This window comes from Taeniopygia guttata, chromosome 23, assembly GCF_048771995.1.
Source record: "Taeniopygia guttata chromosome 23, bTaeGut7.mat, whole genome shotgun sequence".
NCBI classification, from domain to species: Eukaryota; Metazoa; Chordata; class Aves; order Passeriformes; family Estrildidae; genus Taeniopygia; species Taeniopygia guttata.
The window spans coordinates 3180001-3200459 of record NC_133048.1 but is presented as its reverse complement, the minus strand read 5'-3'; the positions used below and the strand labels follow the sequence as shown (position 1 = coordinate 3200459).

The 20459-nt window shown below is 48.0% G+C and overlaps 1 protein-coding gene across 6 annotated transcripts in view; it reads right to left on the bottom strand.

Annotated features, from left to right (window-relative positions):
• Window positions 1-9242: 9242 nt before the first annotated feature.
• SRRM1 (serine and arginine repetitive matrix 1) overlaps window positions 9243-20459 on the bottom strand; it is a 16989-nt gene continuing 5772 nt past the window's right edge. For 2 of the 6 annotated variants that reach the window (XM_030290261.4, XM_030290266.4), the window contains 14 exons: window positions 20155-20267; window positions 19602-19802; window positions 18936-19139; window positions 18302-18406; window positions 16537-16808; window positions 16320-16400; window positions 15905-15991; window positions 15140-15278; window positions 14859-14900; window positions 13124-13228; window positions 12158-12619; window positions 11069-11246; window positions 10409-10603; window positions 9243-10232 (listed from right to left, as the gene is read on the bottom strand). In XM_030290261.4, coding sequence (XP_030146121.2) covers window positions 10128-10232; window positions 10409-10603; window positions 11069-11246; window positions 12158-12619; window positions 13124-13228; window positions 14859-14900; window positions 15140-15278; window positions 15905-15991; window positions 16320-16400; window positions 16537-16808; window positions 18302-18406; window positions 18936-19139; window positions 19602-19802; window positions 20155-20267 — 2289 coding nt within the window. In that variant the 3' untranslated portion in view covers window positions 9243-10127. The remainder of the gene's footprint in view (window positions 10233-10408; window positions 10604-11068; window positions 11247-12157; window positions 12620-13123; window positions 13229-14858; window positions 14901-15139; window positions 15279-15904; window positions 15992-16319; window positions 16401-16536; window positions 16809-18301; window positions 18407-18935; window positions 19140-19601; window positions 19803-20154; window positions 20268-20459) is intronic. The other 4 variants (XM_032752498.3, XM_030290262.4, XM_030290263.4 and 1 more) reach the window with 4 other exon arrangements.

Sequence of the window (20459 nt, the reverse complement as noted above, 5' to 3'; positions counted from 1 at the left end):
CCTGCATCGAGCAGGGTTTGGTTTGCCAGATTTCTAAGGATTGCGGGGGAAACCCAAATTCTGCTGGTGTCAGACTGTTTGCAGTTTGCTGTGATTCCCAACCAGCTGTCCCTGGATGGCTCATTTTCCTCTGGGGTGGCTGCCAAACTTTAGGATTAGCTGCAGTGAGCAGCTGAGGACACGCGTGGAGCCAGCCCTGGAGCTCGCAGCTGCCACTGGGGAGAAATCCACAGAGAACAGCTCTGTGCTGTGGGCTGAGCAGAGTTACAGCAGCACAGGACACATATCGTGGCATTATGTGGGAAGGTGACCTCATCCCACAGTTTCTGGGTCACTCCTGTGCTCCATGGTCCAAGTTAGCACCGCTCCGAGTGCCGTGGTTGGAGAACTCGACGTTTCTAGGAAATTTTCATCAAGAACTTTCGGTAGAAGTAATTGCAGTTGGAGTAATTTAATAATCAATGCCCTTTCCGTGCTTCTTCCTTTTTTGTTTCCCCTGGATACTGGCATATGGTCCTTTCCCCGGGGAGCTGGATGGTAATTAATGCATTTTGTGGTTAAATGTTTGGACTCAGCATCTCAGGAGGGGACAAAGCAGGCATTGTCTGCAGGTTTCCCTCTGCCGTGGGTCCCCTCACAGAGGCACCGGGGGCAGCTTTTTGGGAATGCTGACACAGGCACAGCTTTCACCTCACTTCCTTTGGATCACAGGGAAGTTGAAGTGTTTGTCACCTCCCTGCCTTTGGAGATGATACCCAAGGAGGGGGAAAAGGAAAGCTGGTTCCCAGGACCACACACACGACAGGAGTCATCGAATGCCTGACTCTCCCCTTTCAGCAGGAGGCTGTTGCTGTGCTCTGCCCGGGGTTTCTTGCTGCCCTACTTTCCAAATTCAGGTGTCAGCCTGTCCTCTGCTGTGAGCATCAGGAAACAAAGATTTGGGCTGCTTCCTTCTGCAGGAAGAGACCTGGAAAGGATAAAGAAGCAGAGATGGAGCTGGGGCTGAGTGCTGGGAAACCTTCCCACGGCAGCACTGTGCAGATGCACACGCACAAGGAGTCCTTCAATAAAAACCCCAAATACACTGCATTCCTGGTTTGAAAAGTTATTTGGGGAAAAATAAAAGCTAGTTTTGTGAGCCTGATTAAAATCTGTATTTCCCCACCTTTATGTATACAAGTTGCTTGAAAGTAAATAAATTCAGGTATTGTCTGTTTTCTTTTAAGGTTAGTCCCCAGGTGATTCAAACACCTGGGCTGATAAGGAGACTTGGTGAAGAAAAAAGCACTACATAACCTGCTTCTCCCGAAATAACAACCCCGGCTTTGCCTGGCTGAGGTTGATTAAGTGGTTAAATCAGCCACAGTCCCCTGCAGCAGCAATCAAACACCACCACTGAGGTTTCCTGCTGAATTCCCATCATCTGAAAAGCCTGGAAGCTGCCGGTAGCTGGGGCTCCCCTAATGAACCCTGTCCATTATATCCCAGCTGGGATTCAGCACCGAGGACTGGCTTCTGTCACGGAGCTGAAATGCAGAAATTCTGTTTGCTGTGGGTTTTTAATGGGCTGCAGGTCTGAGGGACCCGGGAAGGGGAGCTGAGGGAAGGCAGTGCTGGCTCTGTGTGCTGCCCTTTGTGTGTGGGGAAAAGGGAAGCAGCAGCTCCTTCCCAGCTTCCAGCCCCCCTCCCATGGATCTGCAGGAGTCAATCCAGTCACAGCAATGACACCAAGATGCTCGATTTTCTCTCTGAGGTGCAGCCCAACATCAGAGAGAAAGACATTCACAAAAAAAACCCCAAGTTTTTATCTCCAGGCTGGCGTCATCCAAAGCTGTGAGCATTAGGAAAAAATTATTCCCGGTGAGGGTGGGGGGTTAGGTCCCTTCCACCCCAAACCATTCCATGATTCTCTGATTCTATCCGTGCAGGCACCTGATAATCCACCCCAGTTTGGGGCAGGATTGTCACCTCCACAAATCCAAACCACTTCTGTACAGCTGGGCCCCATCTGAAGTTTCACATCTCTGCTCTGCCTGTGTGGTGAAGCTGTGCATCCCAAATCCCCCAAGCTTCCAGGAGGTTCCTTGGGCAAAGTCCCCATCTGGGAGGGATGACATTCATCCCAAGGAACAAAGGGAGCACCTCTCCCAGAGCCACCCTGCTCCAAAGCAATGGCGTAAATGCTGATCTGACTCAAGCAGTGACATGATGAATGTGGGGTTTATTTCCTCTGATCTGAGTCACACTGGAAGGAGCCAGGTTTTTTTTCCAAGTACTCAGGAAAGGAAAGGAATTGTGGGCAGGACAAGAGGCCAAGATGTCACAGTTCTAGCAGGATTTAGAAATAATCTTTCTGATAAAATTATTTGCATTGCAGCAACATGTAGAGCACTCCAGCTCTCCAAACACAGGGACAGAAACTCCTCCACCTTCTCCAAACCTTGCAGCCTGAGGCACTGCCAAGAGAATGACATCCCAAATCCCTGAGATACCCACAGCAGGATGGGGAACTGAACCCAAACCTCCTGAGTCACCAACTCAAAAAGCAGCTGCAATCCACAGCAAAGCCACTGTGCCCTGCAGATGGGGAGAACAACAATCCTGCGGGGCAGGACCAAAGAGTTCCCAAATCTTCCTGTCTCTCTGCTCCTTATCTGCAGCACACGCTCGACCTGCTCAGGCTGAAATTCTGGTATTTCAGATCATCAGGTACTTGCTTTTGCAATTTTAATTATCACCTCTTTACCCCGGTGGTTTGTCTGTGTAATGATTGCTGTAAGGCTCTTCAGGCTCCTACTGAGCAACGATAAGAGCAGGTTAGAGCCAAAAACTTAGGCACAAACTCGGAGAGATAATTGAGGACTGGAGCCATCCCTCTGCCCCCCCGGCCCAGCCAGGGATGTCCAAACTCAGCCAGGTTCTCAGAGCATCTCTCTGAGTACCAAGGCTGCGGAGATTTTCCCCTTTTAAATCCTTTGATTTTATCCCAGCTGATCAGTGCAGCAAGGTGGGCAATGGAAAGGGGAGGAATTTTCACTGAGGGGGTTAAACCACAGACATCTGCTTCTCTGACCCTGCCCTGATCAGCTGCACAAGAGGTTTCCATGATTCAGGTTTCTTTCACAGATTTAAAACTCATTCCAGATAAGCAAATGAGCAATTAGCAGCGCTGCATCTGTGATGTCATTAAAATTCAAAGGGTACTCTGGCTGCTCATTAATAGTGGGATGTGCAGTTGCAGAGGATAAACCGAAAGCCTCTCTTGGCAGCAGGGGGAAACCCCTCTCCCCACAGCCCCCTTGCCCGGGGGTTGGTGCCAGCAGGGCCAGCCCCTCCCCGGCCCCTCTGAGCTTCTCGGTTATCAGCACACTGTTCATCACATGAGCTTCACGAGCCCTTTATCAACAGGAATCTCCCTTACGTCACCGGGAACGCTGAGCCGTGGTGCTGAGGGGACACTGAGGCAGGAGGGGGATCCCACGAGGATTCCCACAGTGTGTCAGCGCTCTCAGCTCAGCGCCCACCCCGGTCCCTCCCCGCAAACACCACCCAAGAAGGGCAGGGAGCAGGGGCCTGGATGAACGCCAGCTGCAGCGGGGCCGGGAAGGGCCTGGGCTGGGGGCAGGAGGAAGGAAGAGGAGCTGGAGAGGGGCCAGATCCCTGCTGACAACGCGGCCGGCCTTGGGAGGGCTCTGAGCAGCAAAGCCTCGGCGCTGCAGCAGCTCCTGCAGCTGCTCCGGCACAGATGGAGACCCTGGGGTGGCTCAGCTCGTGGGATGCAGTGGCTGAAAGGGTCTGATCCCCTTCGGAGGAGGGCAGGCTTTTATCCAGTGGAGAAATTCACCCTGTGGTGAGCTGGGAACCCACAGACCACTGACACAAACCCAGGGCCCTGTTCTCCCACAGAAAATGGGGATTTCTCCCTTTTCACACTGCCCTCTTCACTTATCTCTGTCCTGGATAACCATAGGTGTCCACTTTCCCTGTCTGGAAAGAAGAGTTGAACTGAAAGTGGAGTCTGCCTGCAGCCACAGGGATGGCTCCCTTTATCCTCCCCCATAAATAATAGAAGATTCATTCACAGGCTTGTAACAGATTAAAAATAAATAAATAAAAAATACCTCAATTTTGTTTTGCCAATCATGCTCTTAACGCAATTTTCCCTTCTCGTCCCCTTGTGCTGGTGCCTGTGGACTCACAAAGGTTTTAATAAGCTGGAAAGGTGCCAAACCATTTCTGCCTCATTAAAAAAATATCAACATGGTGACAAAGGTAATTTTTTCCACATCAGTAGTCAAACCCACTTGCTGAATTAAAATCCAGTTGACAGGGAGACTATCAATTTTTAATGGGAGCTTCCTCCCTCCTGGAGAGGGGAAGCCTGGGGGGGTTACTCTTAAAAGGGATCCACATTTCTCACAACCACTCCATCAGCTTTGGTTTCATCTGAAGCTCAAGTTTTAAAGCCTGAGTGAGAAACTACAAAAAGCCCCCCCAGGTAAAAAACCTCCTGAGAGCTTCCCAGGCTGTGCCCCCACAGCCATTCCCTTCTCCCACTGCATGTGTGGGTCAGGGGCTGGACCCCACAGAGCTTTGTGCACTTGGGGTCAGCCCGGAGCAGGACACTCAGCACAGGTCAGGGGTGGGGACAAACCCAGAGGAAGCTCTGGCTGGGCAGATAAGCACCACACGTGCTCTGGAGAGTCCTGCCCCTCACGCTGACCCTCCTCTCCAGGGGCCATTCCCAGCTGAGGTCGGCAGCAGAATTCCACGTTTTTCATAACCACAACAATTTACAAGAGCTGCAGCTCTGCCCCTGGACTGAACACAAAGCCTCTGTGGGGGAACCAAACAATTCCCCACAATTCCCTTCCCCCAGGGCTGCTTTCCCAGGACAGCTGTTTTCCGTGTTTTCTTTCAAGTAAAACAGAAGGATCCTGCACTTCCCAGGGATTCGGAGCATCATCCTCGCCCTGCCTGGATCAGCACAAGGACCACGCCAAATCAACCTGGGCTCCCCAGGATCTGCTGGACAAGGTCCTTCCCCGTTTCTCCCGGGGTTCAATAGCTCCATGCAGGAGCAGCCCCAGCCCGGTCCCGGAGCACAAAGCCCACATTGACTCCGGGAGCTGCCCAGGGCGGCCGCATCCTGCCTTTGTGTGGGAGGAAGGACGCTCCGGACCCACATCCCTCCTGCCTTCAGCTCCTGAAGCAGATGTGGGAGATCCGAAGGATTCCTGACCCCATCCTGGGCTGGGCAGCCTCCCCCGGGCCTGGCCCAGAGGTCAAGTCCCACACCTGGCCCTGGGAGGTGTTGACCACACAATTCCCGACAGATTGATCCCGAATGAGAATAAAGCACAATTCTTACAGAATCTGCCACAACACAAACATTGAAGATAATTAATGACTTGGTGATTAAAACACCTTGCACTGAAGGCTCAGTCTTCTCTCCTGCAGGAAACCCAACCTGTGGGGAGCTGCACTCCTGGCACTGACCCCAGCCCCCCTCGCTGACCCCAGCCCTGGTTTGGGAGGTGGCACGTTCCCTCCTGCAGCGCTGATCTTTAGGATTATCCAAACCCCAAAACAGGCTCGGCACAGCCCCAGAGCACGAGCACGGCACAAGGGAGCGCGGGTGGCTCACGGTGACACTCCAGTGCCGGCTGCAGGCCTGACTCACCTGCCCGGGAGTTGGCCGGCTCCCATTACAAAATCCGACACTCCCAGCTAAAGAAGAATTTCGCAGCGTTTTCTCTCCCTGGGAGATGGGCTGGAGCCACACAACTCCCATTTGCTGCTCAGGTGCAGCCCCTACACAAGACACCAGCAAACCCCAGAGGAGGCACTTTGTGGCTCTTGATTTTAAATAAAAGATTGGGAAAAAAGGCAAGAACAACCCAAACCCTCCTTTCCAGATGCACAACAAACTGTGATCCTCATCCCTTCAGAACAGCTTCCAGTCCACCCCCAGCCTGGTGAGATCCCGAAAGCCACTTGTGGATGTTTAGGTACAAACCTACAGTGAGAACTGGGGACCCCTGTGAAATCATCTCCCTCTGTAGGTTTTTCTCCTACTTTAAGAGCAATTAAAATCAACCCCACTTTTCCCAGCCATCTTTCCAAGGCTTAATCCACACTCAGTACAGGAAAAATGAAAAATTCACCTCCTGAGTGCCTCCAGCCACCAAGGCAGCAAACACAAACCATCACAAGTGGACCAGAAGATCTCTAACCATGCTGGAAGCTCCCTGAGCTCCACTCACAGCAGAAGGAAATGCTCTGGCTCATGTCAGAACTAAACTGAACAAGTGATAACAAAGCCAAGCACTTCTTTCCCCCAGAACCTGGCTCAGAGCAGCTGAGCTGTCATCCCTTGAGTGCCACACAAAGGAGTCCAGTTCCTGTTGGACTTTCACAGGGACTATCTGATCCTGAGCCACAGGGAGCTCAGATAAGAGTGGCTGGTACAGGACATCCTCTGCCTCCAGCCAGTGGGGGGGAACCATCCCCAGCTGTTGTTTCACACCCAGCTGAAGGGACTCCAGCAGTTCCGGCCTCTTTGAACTCATTCAGGATTGTTGCATGAAGTTCAAAAGTCAAACTGCTGATTAGTCTGGGAAGGCACAACTCCCCATCCCATTGTGCTGAGATTCAATAATCTTTTTATTACCCTGGAAGACATATAATTACTTCCAATAGTTATTTATGAGTAAGACCTGCTTTAAGAGAAACACAATTCCATTGAATTTTCAGTGCTTTGAGACATTGGTGACCCACAGTGGACTTCAAGCAGACAAATCAAGGGTTTATGAGATGATCCTGTAACAGATCATCAGTTATGACACACAACAGCTGGAATGGAACTCCACCAATATACAGCTCTGTGCCCTGCTGAGCTGCTCCTCCCAGAGATGCTTTTACACCAACACACAGGCATTTGGAATTTGGTGCTGCAGAAATGAAGTCAGAGTGCACAACTGCTCCGCCAAGCCCAGGTCCCTCCCTGCAGCCCTCAATGCTCAGGGCATGGATTTGTGTCAGCTGAGGGAGGTTTTGGGATGGCTCCCAGCAAAGAACTCTGCCCTGGTGCTGGGATTTATCCCTGGGCTCCCAGGGAGCAGCAGCAGAACAGTTCTGTGTCCTGGGGCAATTCAGAGTAAATCCTTCAGCTCAGGAAGCTCCACGCAGCACTCCCAGGCAAATTGCCAAAGACACACAAGTGGAAAAATTTAACAATCCAGCCCTGAGTTTCTATAAGCTTGGAACTGTTGTACATACACACCTGCCATTGTCCCACCTGTTGACACAACAAACACATTTTCTTCAGAAGCAGCTACAGAGACTGACCTGTGACTCACCTCAGCCTCACACTCACTGCTGAGGACTCAGTTCCATTTCAATTACACAGCCCAATTAAACTGTTTGTGGAGTTGGATACAATCATTGCAACAAGTCCCTTACCTAAACCCTGTGTCTGTCACTTCACGAGGGTGGCCTGGGTCAGGAAGCCAAAATTCAGCATGAGCAGATCCAGGATAAAAAGAAGTGAGATCCAGGTAGCTCCTGCCTCATCACACCAGGCACCTGCAGGGTCATTTCTGAACTACAAACACAAGGATTTAAAAACAGAGAGAAGAGGTTAACCAAGAAGCTGGAGTGGGGCAGGGGTCAGACAAGTTTGGATTTGGATGAGGGGAGCTCAATCAGAGGATCAGGAGAGAATTCAGTGGTGCCATGAACAGCAGAGACACAGATGGAACCCAGCCCAGCAGAGATTCTGTGCTAAAAAGGGTCTGTGCAACAGCAGGGACAGCTCAGGAGAGGAGAGGGCTCATTATCCCAAATAGTATTTAAATGAAATGTTACTACTTGAATGGATAAGTAGGAAGGAATTAAAATACTATGCTAAATATAATTCAGAAGTTATATTCTTTTTAAACACTGCATTTAATTGCTCTTTTCAAGCTTATCCTCTTTATGGTTAGATGAAAAAAAGAGGCAGAGGGAGCACCAACAGTAGGAACTCCAAGGGAGATGGAAAGGTGGAGGGAAGGTCTGGCCCATCCACAGGTCCTTTATCAGCCCTGGAGGCAGGAGATGGAAATAGGTGTGAGGGAAGATAAGCAGTGACTCAGGTCCTGAATGTATTTAAAGAACTTCTATTAGTGCTAAGATTAAAAGGCACTCAGAGGTCACTAAACCCAGGTAGAAGCAAGATTGGGATGATAAAAGGAGGAGGCATTAAACCCTGAGGAGCTGCACTCCTGCAGGACATCCAGGGAAAATCCAAGTGAATGAGGATCAGCACGTCCCGAATTCGGGTCTGCGGCTCCACAAGTGCCAAATTCACCCAGATGGACTTTGAAAAATGCCTCTGTCCAGAAGCTTCTTGGAATTTATCACACATTTTTAGTAACAGGTGATCCTCAGCATTCCAGCTCCGGAGGAGGTTTACAAGCACTTGAGCACACAATGACATTCGTGTGAAGAAACAAAAGGCTCAGCACAGAGGGAAGTGCAGGAGGAGCTGCTCTGAAACCTCCCCTCCCAGCCAGGACCTGGAGCAGTCCTGCCTCGGGTTAGACCCTGCACAAGGGCAAGGACAGACTCACCAAGCTGCACACTTCACTGTGTACATCACAGCTACTGCAGCTACAGCACTAAAATAATTCAAAAGCACCTTCTAGAAGAACCTCAGGCTTCAGAACTGAGCTGATTTCACAACCACAGCTGGAGTTTTTACAAGAATTCCACAGCAGCAACCCAGCAAGTTTCCAGTGATTAAAAGGGGGTTGGAACTGGGTGCGTTGTAAGGTCCCTTCCCACTCTGTGATTCCATGATTATGGAAAGGCAGGGAGCCCCCAGGATTCCTCAGATGAGCTCTCACACCACTGCAACTCCTTCTCCAAGTTAATCAAACCTGCTGTTCATTTCCTGCAGGGTCTTCAAACACTTTACTTGTTCTGACCAGCAATTTTCACAGCGAATACCGAGTCTGAGCTTCTCCATCCTCTCAGAGCACTGCCCAGGTACGGCTGTTTGACTCCTGCTTGGCAAGAACTCCACAGGAGCATCACTAATTAAAGGGCTTTTCCTGCTCCACCAGGCTAGTTAAAAGCCCCACTTTTCCAGAGCCAGCACAGTGGATCAAACACTTTCTCATCTCTGAGCAGCCATTAACTCTGCACAAAACAAAGCTGATTAGCAAATGTAAACGTCCAGATAAAAATAGCCAACATCTGTTTAAATTTAGAAATTTATTTTGTTTAATCCACAAGCTTTATATAGCTTTAGTTAAAAAAACAAAAACAAAGAACAGTGAAAACATGACAATATCCAAAGTTCAGGTTCCTCTAAACTTTCAAAGAACACAGCTCTGAAAGTTGCTCAGACCATTCCGAAGAACCGTAACGAGACAAGATTTATGAATGGGGCAACGACAGCTCACAAACAAAATTTATGGAACTGAAGGAATTATTATTTTTTTTTCTGGGTCTGCTGATCATGGAAACTGCCCTTTAAAAAAAGAACATAAAAATACAAATGAAATTCCAGTGTTCCAAATCAACATGTTACATCAATATAAACCCACAGTGTCCTGGTAAATAACATGCTTTCATTTATGTACCACTCTAAATTGCTATTCTTGATTGGCTTTAATGGAGACTATACAGGCAACAGTAGAAAGCATTAAAATAGAGATGTACTTCTTGAATTCTGCAGTGGTTTTACTCCTGGGCAAGCCTACAAACCACAAAGGTTAGTAGCATCATGTAAGTGATACAAAAGAAGTCAAATGAGCCCCTCACAAATTCTGCTCAAGGCTCTGCTGGATTTCAAAGAAACGAGGGAACTGACGGTCATGTTTCAAACCTCCAAAACAAATTCCTACTGCTTCTAAAAAGTCTCACTCTAAATGAAATTATGCTGTCAATGAAAGAATGTCACTAGTACACTGTGGACACCTTTTGTAATGTAAATCCATGCCCTTTGTACATGGTGAACCTCAACCTAGCAATTATTACAACAAATGTTATATTCTAAAGCTCAAACACATTTAGCAATTTGAAATTGAATTCTGAGTACAAACCAAATAAAATGTACATTATATCAAAGGGTTGGCCTAGGAGGGGGGGGACACCTGCGCCTTCCTCATGGACCTCAGGGCCTTCTCCCGCAGGTGCTTTTCAAGGTCATCCAGGTTGTCCTCGGGTTCACTTTCTGTCTCCTTCAAACAAACACAGAGAGCTGCTTCAAACACCCCAGGCCCGGCCAGGCTGAGCCCTCCCAGCACTGAAATCCCCACATGGAATCACACCCCCCAAATCTCTCTTTGGAATTAGGGCAGTCAGAACACCAGCACAGCAGTGCACACCCACCCCTTACAAAGTCCCAAATTCTCACCTTTTTGGGTTCTGTCTCTGCTTCCTGGTCTCCCTGTGCTGAGGTGGTGTCTGCTGGAGCCACAGCAGCAGCTACTGCAGCCGCAGCTGCCTTCTCCTTCTTATGCTTTTTGTGTTTCTTGTGCTTTTTATCCTTTTTATGCTTCTTATCCTTCTTTTTCTTCTTCTTCTTGCCACCACCTTCTTGATCGGAATTCTGTAATAAATAATTCAACAGATGTTACAACTCATCTCTAAGGCTTCAAACTTCTCTGGCAAAGAATGGAACTGCCCCTGGGAAACACCTCAGAAGAGGAGGTGAAGATACCAAACAATCTGTTCTCTTCCCACTGGGAATACTCTGAGTTTGCAGAGGATACTGACTATAAATAAGCCCCCCTCACTTTGTAGACCATAAAACTCATATACACTCATGAAATGGGACAGACTTTTCCACAGAAGTCTGATTTTTTTATAGAACATAATTTTCTTCTACACCTGGAGATGTTAAGCTTGAAAAAAATACATTACGTATTATTTTTAGAAGTTTTTAGCTACAAAGAATGACCCCAAGCAGTTTCCCCCTCTATGAACAACTCTGGGGCTGTTCAGCACCTCAGCCTTCCCAACCAGAGCCTGCCCCAGAACCCAAAGCAGCTCTGCTTTATGAGCAGACAAATACCCTGGCAGGTGATGGGCTCTGAGTTGGGCTCTTGGCCTTTTTTGCAGGTGACCAGTTTGCAGAAGGAGAGCGAGAGCGGGCAGGAGATGCAGGTCCTTGGTGTTTTTTGGGAGCTGTCTCAGGTGATGCTGACGCAGATCGGGACGAGGACACGCGCCGGGGGCTGGGGGTGGAAGCCCTGGGGATCACAAGAGTCACAGTCAGAACAAGGGAATATCAGCACAAGAGCCAAATGAATACCTGTGCTTTAACTTGGTCAGGCTGCACTTAGAAGATTTAAACTTATTTAAAAAATAAATAGACTAATTGCTTTACTGATGTGATTAAAAAAAGCAAAACAATCCAATAGCAAAGTGGATCCATAATACAACCTGAAGAGCTGTTAACAGCCCTGCTGCTGCTCAGAACTGATTGCCGCCTTTCTGGTTTAACTAAGTTATAATCACATTAAATGTCAAGAGAACAGCAATGCTATTTAATTGTGCAAGGCTTTCCATTCAGTTACATTTTCCTTCTGAAAAAATTCATAAGCCACGCACCACACTTCTCACAGTCTGCTCAGAAAAGCAGCATCTCACTAAAGACAAAAATATTTACAATTTTAGCAGTTTATCGTGAATGGTCACTTATGGAATTATCTCTGAGCTAATTAGAAGTGTTGGTCCCCTTCAACAGTTAGGTTTAAAGACAAAGTTAAGTTTTCTTTAAAGCCAGCAATTAAAGGGAAGGATATGGGGAGACCTCATGGCAGCATTCCAGGGTCTCATAAAGAGGAGGAGAGGGGCTTTTTATGCAGGTAGCAGAAGGGGAAATGGCTTCCCACTGCCAGAGGCAGGGTTAGATGGGATATTGGGAAACACTTCTTCCCTGTGAGGGTGGGCAGGCCCTGGCACAGGGTGCCCAGAGCAGCTGTGGCTGCCCCTGGATCCCTGGCAGTGCCCAAGGCCAGGTTGGACACTGGATGGGCTTCAAGGTCCTTTCCCACCCAAACCATTCCGGGATTCTAGGATTGCTTAACTACTTTCACTGCACTACAACTAAATGACAACCCCCCATCAACCCCAGAGCAGACAAGATGGGTTTTTTTACTTTGTTTTCTTGGGTTCTGGCGTTCTGGACACCCTCCTGATGGGCCTGCTGCTGGGTGAGGGTGACTGTCTCCTCTGCGGCGATGCCGACGCTCCGCGGCGCGGCGGCTGAGGGCTGGAGGAGGGGTGGGAAGCTCGAGGCCGTGGTGAAGGTGAATGCCTTTTGTTTTGTGGTGGAGAACGCGTTTCCCTGTTGGATCTGCTGGGAGGAGACCCCTTCCTGTGCTTGGAAGATACGGAAGGGGAGCGCCGTTTAGCAGTAGGGGAGCTCCTCTGCTTTGGCGGTGGGGAGTGGGAGACTCTGCGCTTGGACTGCGGGGAAGGGGAGGCCCTTCTTTTGGGAGGGGGAGGAGGAGAAGCTGTTCTCCTCTTGGGAGGGGGAGATGGGGAATATCGCCTCTGGATCGGGGGGGAGTATCTCCGTGGAGAGGGAGAACGTCTGCGCGGGGGTGGTGATGGAGACCTGCAAAGAAAACAAATGTTCAGGGGCCACCCAGGCATGGCAATCAGTCAGCAGTGCCTGCAGTGCACCCAAAGAGGGGGAAAAGGCCTCTAGAGTTCTTTAAACTTATCAAAATTTAAACTGGAATTCTTTAGAAGTTGTAAGAATTTAAAATAAAACTCGTTAAAAGTTGTTATCCAGAAAGGTTATGGTTGCCCCATCCCTGGAAGTGTCCAAGGCCAAGCTGGACAAAACTTGGAGCAACCTGGGCTAGTGGAAGGTGTCTCTGCCCGTGGCAGGGGGTGGGACTGGATGATCTTTAAGGTCCCACCCAACCCAAACCATCCCATGGTTCTGTGATTCTGAGTCAGGATTTCCAGCAGCAGCGCAATGACATCCAGGCCATGCACCTGCCACACCCAACCTCACCAGCACAACACAGCCCCCCCAGCTTCCCAGTGAGGAAGGCACTGGGAGCAGAGTCCTTTTCCCATGCCAGGGCAGCAGGGGTGCCCGGTGCGGTACCTTCGGCGAGGCGGGGACGGGGAGCGGCGGCGCCGGGGCGGCGGTGCCGGGGAAGGGGAGCGGCGCCGGCGCGCGGGGGGCGGCGAGGGGCTCCTCCTCCTCCTGCTGCAGAAAACAGGGACTGATCAGGAAACTTCCAGCTCAGCCACCAGCTGCTCCGTGCTCTGCTTCCACTACACAAAATCTGCTCCTCCATGCACCTTAAAATGGAATTCTACTGGGAGCACTGATGGAAAGAAATGTACTTAAATAGTTCTGAAGAGTGTGAGATGACGAGTGTCTGACTGGTGACCCTGAGCCCACCACAGGTGTCTGACTGTGACCACGAGCCCACCACATCAGCCAGGACACAACTCCACATCTGCACAACCTGATCCATCACTACCTTGTAGCCAGAGAAAGACCAAATGGTTGGAATAAGCAATGGATCACATGCTGGTTTTGCCTTGAGTGGAGTTAATTTTCTTCACAGTGTGAAACTGTGCTCCATCTGAAAACCAAAATTATTTGTTTCTTGAAATGCAGTGAAAAAAAACCAGAGTGGCTGCTAAACTGCAGCTCTCTGGATTAAAACTGTTCACCAAATGAGCCATTTTCTGCTTTGCAGGGTTTACAACAGACTTCTGGAAGGGAGAATTTTAATCCAACACATTCTTGCATAGAATCTTAAAGGAGAGGAATATTGGTAAAGTGAAATATTTCTTTTTTTAAAAAAAGCAATTAAGATAAAATGACTGGATAAAGGAAAATTGAGAGCAATTAAAAAGCAAAGCAGCTCATTTACATTAAGTGAGATCTGATTTCAAATATGCTGGGTATTGTTCTCCAAGGCAATGAAACACACTTTTATAGATAAGAGTTCGCTCCAAAATACAATGTTCTTTTATGATCCAAAAAACCCCCAGTCTTCAAATGTACTAAGTGTCCTAATTAAACATGTATTTATGCAACAGGCAGTATGTGAATTCAGTGTGTTGCAAAACAAGATCAAAGCCTTTGAATCCCAACCTGTTTTCCATAGAAATGTTTGACAGGATCCATAATCAGGAAGGCCTGCATTGGTGAGGGAGTCATCCTTATCTCCTACATCATGGTGTGTGCTGTGAGTATCTGCTAGCTAGGGCTTAATTACAGCCTGCTCAAGGGTCATTACATCCAATTAATAAACCCATCAAGCTTCCTGCATCTTTCTAAATTTCTAGATCAACAGAGAGCAAAAAGTGTCACAAATAAAAAAGTCACTGCTGTTTCACTGATCCTCTACTTCCAGTAGTTCCAAATATCTCATGAACTGAGGAATGAGTTTTGAAAACTCCAATCATCTCTGACCCAGAAGATCAGGATCTTAATTGCTTGTTGCAAGTATGCAGGAGGGTTTTGAGTCAGTGGCAGCAGGAACCCACCACTGCTCACCCAAAGCTGACGTCTGAAGCGAGGAGCCCCTGAGGAACACAAGTGTTCAGCTGTTTTCAGGCATCAGTGGGATGTAACAACATCAAAGTTATTGATGTCACAGGCTGATGTGAATTAACAAGGGGTGAGCAGCGAGGGACACAGAGTAGGTGTGTCCTTCTCTTTTTGCCAGTGAAATGGTTCCAGGTCCAACACACAAAGGAGCACATCAGTCTGAATTTCCCTTACTGGAGTGTGCAAATCTCAAGGACAAAAGGATGGCAAATGCTTATCCATGCCAAAATAAATGACAGCCTGTTTAAGAGATTAATTTCTAACCAACCTTTTCATCACTGGTGATTGCCACCTCTTTTCCATCTGCATCCTGAGAGCAGTGGAGGGAAAACAAAACAAAACAAAACAGATCTATCTGCCACGGATCTGAGGCAAAAATGAACACGATCAAAGAAAGGTCAGAGCAATTTTTGCCAAATGAGTGTAATGGGAAGAAAACCTTGAAATAAGACTGGGCAGAGTGGGCATGACTTGATGTGTGTTTGGTGAAAGTTGCAGAGAGATAGACATGAAATAACAGGAAGGGATGAGCTAAGCTCAAGCAGTTACCGAGGGGAGGAATCCTTCTGGCGCTTGCGGGGCGAGGGGCTGCGCGAGTGCGAGTGCCGGTGGCGCCTGCCCACCTCCCCGTTCTTCACATTCGATCTCTTGGGCCTCTCCTCTTCTGAGGAAGATGAAGAACCAGAATCTGCAAACGTAGAAACAATCACTCTCTGGAAAATGATCCTTGTGACACTGGTTACTGACAGGGCAGTGCTGCAGTTCAAACCAACATCATCTCCCGCAAAATGAGAACCCAAAATTTAAAAGCAGATCAACTGAAGGTGTTGGCTGAACTTGAGTGATAGATAAATCTACTGGGGAAGGGTAAAAATACTTGCAGTGATCTAACTATTCCCATAAAATCTGGCTAGACAGATAATTTAAAAGGTGAACTGCAGCTACTTTTTGAAACAACGTGACAAAAATATCCAGGTGAATTTACTGATCTCAAGCATTAAAGAGTCCAAAGTAAGGACGGATGATTTAATCCACAGCACACATTTGTGTGTGCTTACAACATTTGTGAGAGTTTAGAAGCGTAATTTTAAAGACATAAACCCATTAACAAAAGATGTAATGACCTTTAAATGTCATAATTTTATTCCTCCTGAGCAATAATTAGTGACCTCATTATGAGTGGCAAATCTGTAATTAAGTTTACAATAGCACTGCAGAGCACAGAGCAAATAGTTTTAATCTGTATTTGAACTTAAGCTACTTCCTGCAAAAGGAAACTACAACCCAGTTTTAGGGGACTTCTTTGCTCCATACCAGATGAAGACTGTTGATTTTGCCTCCTGTACTGGCGTCTCTGTTGGACAGAATCTGCTGCAGCCATTTTGCCTCCTTTGTCTTCTTCTGAAAGGACACACAAGGACAGGGCACTTAAAACAAGGATACAGATTTACCTTATGCAGGCAGAAGCAAAGTTATAGAGAGCAGACCATCAGGTATGGGGTTTTCCTCCATTCAAATCTTAAGATAACATAAGGTTGGAATACTGTAGCTGAACTTTCATTCCAAGCACTCTTGGATAGATGGAGGCAGCAGGAGTGATCACCTTTAGAGTCCTGAAAACTCTTGATTTCAATGCTAGACTTCCAGGAGGGCCCAGCACTTCACTGTCCAAGTATTTTTGACTAAAAACCCCACACCCAGGAGCAGAGCTGGGTAGCCAGAGCCGTACCTGATTCTGACAATTCTGCTTTCCTGGGTTTGGGCGCTGGCGAAGGAGACTCTCTTTTCTCAGTACTCTTATGTTTGGGTGCTACAAGACAAAATGGAACAGCTCAGCCACAATTCACACCGTTCCTTCACGCTCTTCTGTCCCTACAAAACGTACACGGGCTCTCTGATGGAACAGAAGCCCCGAGCGGCAGCTGAGCCGCCACGGTGTCCCTCACCTGAAGCCCTGCTGGGCGAGACGGAGCCGCGGCTCTTGCGGGCGCGGTTGGACTGCTGGGGAGTGGGCGAGCGGCGGGGCTTGGGCGGGGGGCTGGCGGGGGGCGAGGGCCGGTGGCGGCGCCGGGGGGGGCTGGCCGAGGGGGAGAGCCGGCGCGTTTTGCGGGGGGGGCTGGACACGGGTCTCTTGGGAGGCTTCTTTGGTGGAGAGCGGGAGCGCGACGAGGACGAGGAGGAGCTGCTGCCGGACAGCGATGCTGAGGAGCGTCTTCTCCTGTAAATCAAAGCCCACATCAGGTCCTGCCCGGCCACAGCGGGGAACATCTCAGCACAAAAAACAAAGAACTGCAGTTGTTTGCAAGCACAGACACTGAGCCACAGACAACAGCACTTCCCAAACATGGTGGACTGCCTGCAACACTCGGTTTGGAGAAGAGGAGGATAATGTCCAATCTTTCACAGTTATTCTTAACTACAACTGTGAGCAAAAATTGTTAGTGTCACCTTCACTGGCTTTCTGTCAATCTACAGGCTACAGCTAAGCTTTGCCCCTGGAAACAATTAGTTTTGGTTGGGCTCTCTAACTTCTGGGTGGTTAAGAGAATTGTCTGTGTTAGCATACGTGACTTAATGATCTCCAGAGCAGATCTGGTAAGAGCTTAGTGTGCAAGGACACTAAAATGTTTTACACCAGGAGGTGAAAATTTCAGACAACTTAACAACTTAACAATTCAAAATCGATCTATCCATCCTTATGTTTTAGTCTTTCATCTTTACTTCGCAAATTTAAAAGGCAGGGCCTCAGAATTCTGCGGCAAAATTTGTGGCAAGTTCTGTTGCAATTGTGTACCTGCAGAATCCACCTTTGGCTGCAGAATTCCTGAGAACCTGGAAAAAAGAAACCCTACCTTGAGTGAGATAAACATTTGCTGAAAGGGTGCTCTTGTACATTTTGCAACATACATGTTCACAGTTTTCCCAGTAACTGTGTGAAATGAACATATTGACAAACTCAGGAAATAGTCATCACCTTGTCACAGAAAGGAAGTGTTGCTTCCTCAAAAACAACTGCTGTACACAAGAAGCATCACTTTGATTCTCTTCCTATGAAAAGGATCAGAATCTGTTCTCTCTCCATGAAGACAAATGTCTATTTTGACACTGCCAAAAGCACATCATTTACTTTGCAAGGCAGCTAAGAGCTTTGCCTCTAGAGCAATTCTTATGCTGTGAAAAATGTGACTTTCAACACCAGAGGGCAAATCTTGAAGAATCTTAAGTAAGAGAACATGAAGAAGAAACATATTTAAAGTCCAAATTTAATTTTATGTGATAGAAATACAAGTCATCATTAAAAATTCCCAACGAGTAAAATTCCCAACTTGTTCTCATTTTTTTCCCCAGTCAGGAAATAAAAATACTAAAACTTAAGCAAAAAAACCCTAAGAAATCATGTCAGCCTGTGCTGGGAGCTACTCAGAGCCATCTGAAGAAGCAAAAAAAGAAAAAAAGCTCTGAAATCGCCACTTTTCAAAAAGGTGGAATTCTCATCACTACCATAACTCAGAAGAAATAATTTCACATTTGCAACTGTGTTCCCCCACAACACACTTAGGAAATGTGACACTGCAGTTCTTCCATCACTCTAATCACACACCTGCCAGTGCTAAGGTGAGATGAATGAGGGAATTTTGCTAACACAGCTACAGCTCCCTGTAACTTTGTGGGTTTAGCACCTCCAGCTGTCTCAAAAAGCAGGGCTCTTACCGCCTGACAGGGGATCTGCTCCTCCTGTGCCTGGGTGGGGGAGGCATTCTCCGGGGCGGGCTCCTCCTGCGCGGGGACGGCCGGCGCCGCGGGCTGGGTCGCCTTCTAGGGGAGTAAGAGCTGTCACAATCAGAATTCCAGTGAAAGGCAACTATCTAACTTCCATAGTTGAGGAAATCTATGCTCGGGCACTGAGTGCACAGCTGCTTTTCTCCAAGTGCATCGTAGCAAGGCTGTATTTAGGTGAGGATGCCAAATGTACAGACACAATCAGGGCTTTGAAGTTTAACAACATCTCTCAATTAAGTAGTAGAATAATTAAAAAAGGGGGTAAAGAAAGTATTTTACAGCATTTTCAGCATCAAACCCATGTCCTAAAGAAAGCCTATACAATTCTTATTATCAATATTAAGCAGCCCAATTCCTTCTCTGATCAGTGCTGGTCACTGTGAGCATCTTCTCATAAATCAATACAAACACTCCCAAACACATTTGTACACCAAATGCATCCTTCTTATTTGGCCCAAAACATCCACAGCTCGACACCTCTAAAAACATCACTAACCAAGAACATTAAGTGGCACCTTCAGCAGAAAATATTCTCAAGCTTCACAATCAGCACATGAAGCCCTACCTTGACCGTGATCTATGGCGCCTTCTGGGTCGAGAATGAGATGGAGAACGGGATCGGGACCTTGACCTGGACTTGGACCGAGTTGGGGATCTCTGACGAGTCTTCTCCTTCTCCTTCTCTCTCTCCTTCTTTGAATTACGTTCTGGTGAAGTTTCCTTAGTCTCTGGTACAGGTGGTTCAGGTTTAGGAGCTTTTGGGATATCACTGTTAAAAATAAGGACTTCATTTGTAAGCATATACAAACCACAGCCTGCAGAGCAACATTTCAGAAGCTGACAAGATATTCCCCTACAACAAACATTCTCCTGCCCATTCTCTGACAAACTGCTCCAGAACTGTGGAAAGAGTTAGAATGTGTTACAATGATTCAAAAAGGAGAATAAATAACATAGAGGCTACGTGATGACAACCAATTGGAAGTCAAGATGACATTTTCACAAGTGCCAATGATGAGCAGGACAATGAAACTAGAGTGGCAGCAAAGCACACTGCCCTTAGAATTCTACACAGAGCAAAGAAACCTCACTGAAGATTCTAAAATAAATGCCAGGCTGTTGCAGGGGCACAGGAGGAGCAGGCATTGCCCAAGCCAAGCTCCAGTGAGGTATTAGAATAATAATTCCATTTTTTAAAGGCGATACATGGCTCTACACGCTGAGTTCTCACCTGTTTGAAGTTGCCTCTTGCACAACAGTCTCCTTTGGTTTCACGGAGGGCTCTGGTTCAGGAGTGGCCTCTTTCTTCTCGGGGGCAGGGGTGGCACTGCGGCTCTTGGTGCGGTGGTGGGGCGAGCGGGAGTGGCTGCGCTTCCGCTCGCGGCGCACGGGCGACGACCGCCGCCGCGGGGAGGGAGAGCGGGACTTGCGTCTGGGGAGAGACAGGGCACTCAGAGCTCGGGGACACCCCAGCCCAGAGCCCCCCGCACCCAGGGACACCCAGCACTGCACTTTCTGCTGCTGACTGACAGATAGACAAATTAAAGTGTCAAATAAAAATCCCAACTCCCTCAAAACTAAAGCTAACAAAGCCTGGAACAGATAAACCACTAAAAACAACAGCCCTGTCAGAGCTACTCTGGTTTACTTGCAGTTCCTGCTCAGCAGTAGGTCAGGCCAGCCTGCTACAATAGCTAAGGGGAGTATTTCCACAGCTCAATTAATTATTCTCTGCCACGTGTCCTCCCTCTGCTCCTGATATGCTGCCTGTGCATTTTCATTACCTTCTTGGGCTCCTGGATCTGTCTCTTTTCTCTCTGTTGTCTTTGTCTTCCTTATCTCTCTTCTCTTTGTCTTCATCTTGTTTCTTCATGGAAGCCAGTTTCTCCTGCTCTATCTGTGCAACCAAATACCAGCACTTAACTCAGAGGCAGCACACAGACCTTATCAAATATGCATGTCCAACACCAGCAAATATCTGCTTCAGGACTGGAACATTTTGCCCAGACAGCAGAGTTCTGCTGATCCCAAAACGTCTACTGAAACAGCCCCATGCTCACAACTCAGCCACAATTCCATTTAAAAGAAT